Below are 10,813 nucleotides of genomic sequence, written 5' to 3' on the forward strand. Positions count from 1 at the left end.
GTTGTAAACAATTTAAGTAGAAAAATTTTCAACATCTCTCCTTGAATCTGAGGTTATAGTTTTCTTCCAAACCAATCCAGGGAAAACTAGAGGGACAGAAATGTCAGTCAAAACTCTACAAGATATTCTGAATTATTTTCTATTATTAATTCAATAATTTGGCCCATCATCACCAAGTGTTCAAAAAGTTCAGTGAGATATTTGTCTCATCATTACATGTTTCACCAGCAGAAAGAGCGTATCTATATACTATCCCATTTAAACTCTTCCTTTTATAAATATTTCGGAGAATTCTGCAGTTAGCAGGACAGTTTTTCTCCTTTTTGTGGATGTGTATTCTCCACCTTCTTCCTGTGTGAATGTATGTAAAATATGCTGCAGCACTGATCAACTTCTTATTCAACCACATCGTCTCATTTACTGCCCAGGCTGATAAACTTTGTGTCTCCTTATCCCAAGCATTCCATGTACTTTATCCCTTAATCAAAGAGCAATTCAAAGAAATAGCTTATGAAATTAATATAATGCTAGTTTTTCAGAATTCTCAGGTCACCTTTGCCTTTAATATTTAAATAGAATGGTTTTAGTTCTATTTCACACATTCCTTACTCTATTAGTTACTTGTATGAATTTCACACATTCCTTACTGTATTAGTTACTTGTATGAGAAAATGCCTGACGAAAGCAACTTAAGGAAAGAAGGGTTTGTTTTGGCTCACAATTCAAGAGTACAGCATGTCCTGGTAGGCAGTCATGGTCTAGGGACCTAAGGAACCTGCTCGCACTATTAGCGACCAGGAAACAGAGATGATTGCTGGGGCTCAGTTTACTTTCTCCTTTTTATTCACTCCAGAACAAAGGAACAGTGCCGACATTTAGGGTGGGTCTCCCCATGCCAAGTAACCTAGTTCATATAATCCCTCACAGACATGTCCAGAGATTTTCTTCCATGGTGATTATAAATCCTCAAAGCTTTTTTCAAGATGATAAACTTTGTCTACTAGTTCTCTCCCCTAACCATGTGAACTGATGCCACAAAAATAAGAAAATGGAGACTGGGGCCATAGCTTAGTTCTTAAGAGTGTTCGCCCTGTGCACATAAAACCCTGGGTTCAATCCCCAGCACTGCAAAAAAACCAAGCATGATGTCATATGTCTATAATTCTAGAGGTGGAGGCAGGAAGATCAGAAGTTTATTGTGAGCTACAGATGGAGTTTGAGGCCAGCCTGAACTACTTCCTATTCCATCCACAGGAAGGAAGCAGGATGCAAAAGAGGAAAGCATGCATGCTGGTGCTCAGCTTGCTCTTCCCACTCTTAGTCCAAGATCCCCTAAGTAGGAAATGGTGTCACAATGTGTCTTCCCCCCTCAATTAATGTAATTAAGCTAATCCTCCATAGACACGGTGAATTATTATTTTTTCTGTTGCTGTGATAAAACACTATGGACAAAAGCAACTTATGGAGGAAAGTTTTATTTTGGATTAAACTTTTGGAGGGAGAGTCCATAATGGTGGGAGGCATGGCAGCAGGCAGAGAGAAAGCAGTGGGGGCTAGAAGCTGAGCGGGCACATCTTCAACCTCAAATAGGAAGCAGAAAGAGTGGGGCAAGGCTGTGAACTCTCCAAGTCCGTCCCCAGTTACACAGCTCTTCCAGAAAGACCACACCTCCTAAAGAGTCCATGACCTCTCCCAAACAGCACCACCACCAAGTATCCAAATGCTTGAAGCCTATGGGGGACATTTCTCACTCAAACCACCACGCATGCACAGAAGCCCATTTCCCAGGTGATTCTAATGACTGTCAAGTTGATTATTACACTTTACTGAATTATCCTGCCTATTGTCACAATGAAGCAGGAAAAGCGCAGCACCAGCCTGACACTTCAGAAGTAACAGGAAAACAATCCTCTAAATTTCCATGCAAAAGGAAAGCAGGGCCCAACAGTTGCCAGGGAACTGCCACCTGTCTCTTCCTCTCTACACTCAAAGAACTGATACTAGAAGCCCAAGAAGAAAACCTCATCCAGAATCTCAATAAAACACATAAACACATAGCCAAAACACCTTATAAAGGAACAATTTGGAGGCCTCATACATCTGAATTCTAAAGCACACTGCAAAGTATACTATAATCAAGGAAATCTGGTATTAACATAAAAACAGGCATAGACTAATGAAACAAAATGGAGTCTAGCAGTAAATTCAAAAGTATATGTGGACGTAAATGTGTCTCAAGAAGCCTTAACATATATGACAGAATGCATGAATCTGGTGGGTGGGGGCAATGGGGGTGCAGGTAGCAGAGGGGAGTCTAAATATGATCAAATGTATTGCATGAAATTCGCAAAAATTCAATAAAAAATAGACACCTTAAAAAACAAATCAAAACTATACTCGAAAAACTCATCTTATTGCAGAGATACTTGTATATCCATGTTTATTGCTGCTCTTTTCACAAGATAGAAAGTAGAAGCAACCTGTGTCCCTCAACTGACGAGTGGATAATGAAAATTTGGTACATTTATACAATGGAGTTCTATTTAGCAATAAAGAAAGATGAAATCATGAAATTTGCAAGTAAACGGATGGAACTAGAAACTGTTATACTAAGTGAAGTAACACAGACTCAGAAAAACAAATGATGTATGTTCTCTCTCATTTGTGGATCTTAGCACCAAATTCTTATATGTGAGTATATATCCTGACGTAACGACAGGAGCGAGGTAAAAGGAAAGAAGGAACCAGAAAAAGAACAGTAGGAGACAAAAGTTACCAAGGGGGAAATAGGTAAAATGAGGGTGTTTAAATGGAACGGGGAGGGAGGGGTATATAAGGAACTATGGGGATAAAGCAGAAGAAGGAGCTCAAGAGAGGTGGGACCTTAGGAGACTGGTATTATCAAGAGAGAAATGAGGAAAATGGGGATATTTTAAATGGGGGGTGCATGGAGGGAAGGTTAGACAGGGAGAGATTGAGGACAAGAAACAATGTCAGACAGGAGAAACCTCCCTTCAAGGTTTTGGCCAGGGTAGTTCAAGAGGCTTCCAAAATATCATAGGTCATTGCTACAGCCCTTGATTGCCTCCCATAACTTGAAGGTAAGATCCTACTGATGAAGACAGGGTGTACTTTGGACACAGGACTTGGAGCAATGGAGCTGGAACTGACCTGGAAGCCACCTTCCCTGAAGACTAGCTCTCATGGTTTTGGAGAACACCATGCAAACTGCTAAGGGAGAATATCAACAGATGGTCCAACCCTAGTTTTAAGGCTTAATAACCAAAACAATGGCTGGCACAACAAACTATATTGGGGCAGTAGTGGCACTTTTATCTTGGGGATAATCAAGAGTTACTTAATTTGACCTAAAGCCCAATCAATGGGAGGGACCTCATGTGTGGTAATGTAAACACAGCAAAATACACATGGCTGGAGAGGTCATAGATCTTAGGGAAAACCCCAAGGCTGTCACATCCATAGACAAATGTAATTTCATACTATGTGCTAAATATGGATCCTTACATTTACAGACAAGTATGCCAGTCACCAATCATCAAAGACGCTTCTTTTGTGATAGACAAGAGACTATTATAGAGTTCCACAACTGGTCACACACAGAGATTGTCTGTGAAATGCCCAACCCTAAGTGACACATTTACAATGGAACCTCTATACCTAAGACTCACGGAACACAGTGGAACAAAGGGTAGAGAGCCTTCTAATGCATCTCTCAACTTCCTCATGCAACAGAGGGCAATGAATCCAAGGCTCAGGGATCATTGGAGAAGAGGGGGTGGAAAGATTTTGAGAGGGGGGGGAGGTGCATGACCATATGGAAATCAAGTCTTACAGGCTCCTAGGACTTTGCTCATATGAACTTACAGCATATGCAATATTAGTGCAAACTCAAGCAGACAAAAACCCATAATAGAACTGTGGAAATGGGCAGCAGGCCTCAATCTTAGCTGAAGAACTTTTGGGCAGCTGATTATTACTGGGTGAGGAAGAGCTGATCTTCTTTAAGGGAGTAACTCTAGATAGGCTGACTAGGCCTCAGTGGATGAACTTGCATGGAGAGAGATCAGGGACACTAACTTGACTCAATAGGCCTTAACATAAACGACAGAATGCATGAAATCTAAGGAGGGGGGTTATGGGAGGGTGTCAGTGGGGAAGGGGGTATAAAGATGATTAAGATGCTGTGTATGAAATACACAAAAATTCAATAAAGAAGTATATGTCAAATGATCTTGGCCAAGGGTACAAGATCTCATTACAGGGAATGAAAAGACTCCGATAACAGATGTTGGGAAAACTAGATGTTCATATGCCAAAAATAAGAAAAAAAAAAAAAAAAGAAAAAAGAAATTGAATTCTTACCTTATATTGTGTCACTAACTTTAAAACAAAAACCAACTAAGAGATGAGAGCATTAAAAAAAAAGCTGTTTTTCTTTAGGGGAATGATGTGAGATAGGTTAACCAAGCTCTACTGGATGGTCTCACACCAAAAGACATTTGGGAACACAAAATTGGCTTGATAGGCCTTAACATATATGACAGAATACATGAAATCCAATGGAAGGGCTATAAGGGGGTGCAGATAGGGAAAGGGATAAATATAATAAAAATCTTTGAAATTGACAAAAATTCAATAAAATGCATATATATTTAAAATTTTATGTGTACTAGTGTATTGCCTGTGTGTATATACAATGCCTGTGGAGGTCAGAAGAGGGCATCCAATGCCATCGAATTGAAGTTATGGATCCCAGCTGCCACGTACGTGCTGGGATCCAAACTGGGTCCTCTGAAAAAGCAAACGGTGCTCTTAACACCTGAGCCATCTCTCCAGCCCCATGTATATTTATATATATAAATATATATTTATATATATATATAAAGATATGCGTATTTCTTTTTTAAAAAAGCTAGGCTTTTTTACAAGTTCAAGAGTTTCTTCTGTAGACTGCCAATACTGCCCTTCAGAATCTGTATTTGTAGGCTCTGATTTGTGACTTTGAAATTGATGGAAATATAATTTATATTTTTCTTATTTGTGAAAAAGTCTTCAGGTCTAAAGATAGTTCACATGTTTGTGCTACATAAATTTAATATTCCTTTATAGCCTTACTTGGTAATTGTGTAAATGCTATCAATAGTCCTGGAGTAGCAGAGTTCCCTCAAGTCGATATCCAATCACCAGGCTTGGGGTGCTCTGTGATCTTCCGCAAGCTGCATAAATGCTCCCAGCCTTAATTTTTTCCTGTGTGGCCCAGAGATAATAACCACTGTAAGGCTGTACGGTCTCTGTGGGCTGAGAGTGAGTTAGCACAGGGAACACTCAGAGTGGAGAATCTGGACAAGGTCAGAAGCCAGGAATTCCGAAGGCAGTTCCTCACAGCAGAGAACACTCTTAAACAAGCAGGAGGCTGAGATAAGGCGGCTCAGGAGTTTGAGGTCAGCATATGAACGCTGTCTCAGAAATGGGGGGTGGGGAGAAAAAAGAAGAAAAACAAGAAAGAAAAAAGAAAAAAACAAAACAAAGGAAGGAAGAAAAAGAGAAAAAACCCCAACAACACCGCCCCCAAAACAAAAAACGAAACACGATAAAGATAAAAGGAAATGAGAAACTCCAGTGGATTCAATCAGCAGACCCTCCCTGGTAGGAGGAGCCCAAGTATTCCGGAAGCTGTTCAGAGGAAATTAGATCAAGTGTGATTGGACCGCAGGGCTTAGCCTGCGCGAGGATTTCCGCTCCCCTCTGGTGTATATAAGGGCTGGGCTCGGCAGGGGGCACTCGGAGCAGCACAGGAAGCGGGGCCTTGTGGAAGTCGTGTGCTCCAGGCAGCATGAGTCTCAAAGCCACCGCGCCAAGCTGGTTCCCCCCAGGTTTCCAAGAAGCGCCGCCGGTGGTGGCGCACCCAGTCCTGGACGTGCTGCTGCCCTGCTACCAGCTGGCCCAGGGTGGGCCCCTTGAGGGCCCGGCGATGTACTGCCAGCCTCCGCGGTTCATCGTCATCCATGCCGACTCCTCGAGGCCCGACGCCGCGGTGCGCCCAGGCTGGCCCACTGCTTCCTGGGAGCCGCTGTTCTGGCGACCCCAGCAGGTCGGGAGGAAGCCGGTCTGTGTCTACCCACGCAGGGTGACGCTCTCCTCAGACCACGCCTCGGCGGCCGGCGAGAAGAGGAGGCTGATCCACGTGGCGAGCCCGGGACTGGCCTGCATCGCCACAGGTGCCAAGAAGACCCTGAGCACCCCCAGGAAAGAGCCCTGGAGCCTCAAGCCCGCCCAGGCGTCGCCGGACCTGTGTGCCTGGTCTAGAGTGACGTCAAGGAACTTCTCCGACATCCCCGAGCAGATGGCGTACAGTTGTGCCTTCTACGCTCTCATCGCCAGGGAGCTGAAGGACAAGGTCCCGGTGGCCATGCGCCAGCACTACCTTGGCCTGTTCACCCAAGAGTGCCTCAGGTTCTCCTCTTCGCACCTAGAGGCCATCGAGAAGGCCCAGGCGGAGGAGAAGGTGGTGTACGACCGCAGCCCCAGCAAGCACAGGTACCTCAGCATGGCCCTGAACAGGCTCAAGAAGCTCCGGGGCCTGGTCCCCAGCGCTATCTGGGGGCTCAGCCAGGCGGCGCTCTACAGCTGTCTGCGGAGCTACCTGCTGACCGAAGACCAGCGCAGGCTGCACGGCTACCCGTTCCCGCACCCCGACAAGCCAGGCACCGCGGTGCTCTTCACGGCCGAGCCGCCCGAGAGCTCATCCAGCAGAATCTGCTGTCGCTGTGGCACCCGGTACCCGGTGTCGTCCTCCGGCCGCTGTGAGTGCTCTGAGCAGTGCATCTATCACTGGGGGCGGCCGCTCTCCACCGCCGTGGGTGGAAGCTGGGAGATCCGGTTCACCTGCTGCTCTGGGGGTGTCGATGCCGTGGGCTGTCGTGTGGCCAAACGACACGTGCAAGATGGCCGGAAAGACAACCTCCAGGGCTTTGCGAAGACCTTCCCGAAGAAGCACTGGGAAGCACACCCAGGCATCTATGCCCTCGACTGCGAGATGTCCTACACCACGCACGGCCTGGAGCTGACCCGCGTCACCGTAGTGGACACAGAGTTGCGTGTGGTTTATGACACCTTTGTCAAGCCGGACAATGAGATAGTTGATTACAACACCATGTTTTCCGGGGTGACTGAGGCGGACCTTGCTAACACAAACGTCAGGCTGCGGGATGTCCAGGCTGTGCTGCTGGGCCTGTTCAGCTCCGACACCATCCTCATCGGACACAGTCTGGAGAGCGACCTGCTGGCCTTAAAGTTCATCCACAGCATGGTGGTGGACACGTCTGTACTCTTCCCTCATTACCGGGGTCTCCCCTTCAAGCGGTCCTTGCGGGGCCTCTCGGCACACTACCTCAACCAGATGATCCAAGCCAACTCTCGTGGACACTGCTCTGGCGAGGATGCCTGCGCCTGCATGCGGCTGGTGATCTGGAAGATGCAAGAAGACGCTAAGAGCTGCGGCCTCTCCAGCCCTCAGTACCAGGCCTCTTCGGAACAGTGCGACCCATCTCAAAAGCTGCCAGTTCTGTCGCGGAGCCCAGACACCGGGCAGGAAGAACAGGGTTCAGACCAACCCCAGACTCCAGAGACAGAGACCTGAGGGTTTTGATGGGATGTGGTGGTGTAGTTTTTGTTTTTTGTTTTATGTCTTTTCGAGACAGGGACTCCCTGTAGCCCCAGCTGGCCTGCAACTCACTATACTATGTAGACCAGGCTGGCCTTGAACTCCCTGAGATCCGCCTGCCTCTGCCTCTTGAGTGCTGGGATCAAAGGAGTGCCCCACCACGCCCGGCTGTTACTATATATTATTTTTGTTTTAAGTTCAAGCCTGGTGCCTTGTATAGTTACTTTCCCCTACCCTGGGGAACGAGGTTGTGGTACTGTTTCCCTTTTGAGTGTGTGTGAAAGTTCATTATACAAAATGGACTAATTTCTGTTACGACACTAAAATGGCCTGGGGGAAATACTGCCGCCTGTTGCAGAACTTTCCCACATAGTAGAGCAAGGAAACGGTTTTCCCGCCTTATAGGTGAGGCTCTTTTTACTTGGCCAGCGACACTGGAACTAACAACTGTGACTTTAAGATTAACTTTACAGGCAACCACTCCCAGTTTGCCAGTTCCCTAAAGACTTGAGAGTGTTGATGAAATCTGTTGCAATTAGCTTGCAAGGCTTATGGTCCAGGCAACATTGATAATTTCTCAGTTTTCAGATTTCTTGTTTATTTTTGAAGTTGGAATAGTTAGATTTTTTTTCGGATAAGTTTTCTTTTTGTCTTCCACTGTGAATGTGTCTAAGAACCTGGTTGAAAAATTGACATTATTTGCACTAAGAAATAACTTGAACTGAAACACCTTTTATCTTTGCTTACGATGTTTTTAATATCAGAAAATTGAATGCTTTTCTGTCACAACTATAAGCAAAATTATCAGTTATCTTAAAGCATAGTCTTGGTTAAATGGTTAAATAGCCTTTTAAATGTCATGAAGATTTTGATAAGGAAGAGTAGCACTTCTACACATTGACAAAACTTTGTCAATTCTTTATAAAATATGAAACAGCACCTAAACCCAAGTCAATGGTGGGAGATTGTTAGTATTGAATGCTCTGTTTTACTCTTGTGTTAAAATGTTTGAAATGCAAATATAACATCTTAGTTTGGTTCTGTTTTGTTGTACTTTGCTTCTGAGCTTGGCTTGTTAACTTGCAATGTAATGTAGCCCAGGCTCCCCCTGAACTTGTGTTTTCTTTCTGTTCTCAGAAACTTGAGTGAACTTACTGGTGTGTGCCACCTGGTGTGGCTAATCTTTAATATTTGTCAACATGCTTTTTCAAAAGTAAATCCTGTATTACTTGAACAAAACAAAACTTTGTAGATTTTTCTGTTTTAATAAAGCCCCTAACATTTCTTGTTCTCTAGTCTCTGAACTGGTAACTCTAGCCTATGTATTTTCTGGTTTATAGCCATAATTTATTTCCAAATATTTTTTTTTTTTAATTAGAGATTTGTGTTGATGTGTTTTGAGAGGATGGGGGTGGGGTTTGAGTCTGACCCAAGCCAGGGGCCACAGGGGACCAGGATAGGAGATTCTAGCCCAGAGAGTCTGGATTCCTGGTATTTAGGACTTTGTTTGCCTAAGACTGGTCCGCTGGCTTCCAGATTTTTTTTCCCCAAGCCTACTTGGACCTTTGTCCCTTGACCCTTGACTATGGAGTGCTCTTTGTTGGTCTCTGGACATAGCCTGGGCGAGTGACCTGTCTTTGTTCTGCATCCTCCCTTTTAGGGAACTGACAGAATAAGTATGGGTTTATTTTTTTATTTTTTTGAGAGAGGTTCTCACATATCCCAGCCTAGCCTTGAACTTGCTGTGAAGCTGAAAGATGACCTTGAACTGACCTCTGGTGCTACTACTACTGGTTTAGTGCTGGGGGTTGAACACAGGGCTTCCTACATGCTAGGCAAACACTCTGTCAGCTGAACTGTATTTTATTTTATTTTATTTTAGTTTTGTTCTTTAACACAGGGTCTTATATTGCCCAGGTTGGCCTCCAACACTATGTTCAAAGATGACCTTGAAATCCCAAGTGCTGGGATTACAGTTTATGCTATCCACCTGGTCAGAGTTTTTGTAGAAAAAAAAATTTTTTTTCTACAAAACTCCAATTAAACTAAAGCTAATTCTAGCAAGACAGTGAATAGAATTGTAGGAGTATTACAATCTTATTGGTAATATTTTATTCTCAATATTTTATCACTTAATGAATCAGGGCTAGAGTGGGTGGTAGAGCATCTGTTTAGTACTTGTAAAGCTCTAGTTCGATCCAAGCATTGCAAAAAATTTAAAATACATAAAAAACTAAAACAAGAGCTTCAAGATGGCTCAACAGGTAAGGGCACTTGCATGGCACATGACCTTGAATTTGATCTCCAGAACCTGAGTGGTAGAAGGAGAGCACCCACTCCCACAAGTTGTCCTCTGACCTCCACACATGGTGTATGAGGACACACACAAATTTAAGAAACCAAGAAAACAGAAATACCAAGACTTGATGGGAACTTGGTTTTATGCACACAGATGTTTATTACATGATTTCCTGTAATTATCTGCATTAAATAAGGAAAAGGACTGTTTTAAAGATGTACTTTATTTTTAATTATGTATGTGTGTGTATGGATATGTGTACATGAAAGCAGTGCCCATAACATGAGATGTTAGACCCTTGGAGCTGAAGTTAAAGGTGGTTGTGGGAGCTGCCTGATGTGGGTACTGGGGAATCACATTCAGCTTCTCTGCAAGAGCAGCAAGAGCTCTTTTTCTTTTGGTCTGTAGTTCCAGGGACCGGACCTTGCTATGTAGACCAGGCTGGCCTCAAACTCACAGGTATTGCTTGCCTCTACCTCCCAAGTGCTGGATCAAAGGTGTGTGCCACCACGCCCGGCTTGGTAAGGGCTCTTAACTGCTGTGCCAGGATTAAAAAAAAAGAAATTTAATTATTTTTATTGTTTTTAATTATTATTATTTAAAAAAATATTTTATTATTTTTATTTTATGTGTATGAGTGTATTGCCTGCATGTATGTGAGTGTACCTGTGTTGTGCAGTGCCGCAGAGGTCAGAAGAGGGCTCCAGATTGCCCTGGAACTGGAGTCAAGGATGGTTCATAGTCACCATGTACGTGCTGGGAATTGAACCCGGGTCCTCTCCAAGAGCAGTCAGTGCTCTTAATCACTGAGCCATCTCTCCAGCCCCATG

At 44.2% G+C, this 10,813-nt stretch overlaps 1 protein-coding gene across 1 annotated transcript; it reads left to right on the forward strand.

Annotated features, from left to right (window-relative positions):
• Nucleotides 1–5,854: 5,854 nt before the first annotated feature.
• On the forward strand, nt 5,855–7,660 carry LOC103745212 (putative exonuclease GOR). Its single transcript, XM_008847130.1, has one exon. The coding sequence runs from the start codon at nt 5,855–5,857 to the stop codon at nt 7,658–7,660; it is 1,806 nt and encodes a 601-aa protein (XP_008845352.1).
• Nucleotides 7,661–10,813: the final 3,153 nt, after the last annotated feature.

This window comes from Nannospalax galili, unplaced genomic scaffold (assembly GCF_000622305.1).
Source record: "Nannospalax galili isolate Female #2095 unplaced genomic scaffold, S.galili_v1.0 scaffold1283, whole genome shotgun sequence".
Taxonomy (NCBI): Eukaryota; Metazoa; Chordata; class Mammalia; order Rodentia; family Spalacidae; genus Nannospalax; species Nannospalax galili.

Bases quoted from the DNA above. Each gene is read 5' to 3' on its own strand.
- LOC103745212 (XM_008847130.1), top strand. From the start codon at position 5,855: ATGAGTCTCAAAGCCACCGCGCCAAGCTGGTTCCCCCCAGGTTTCCAA.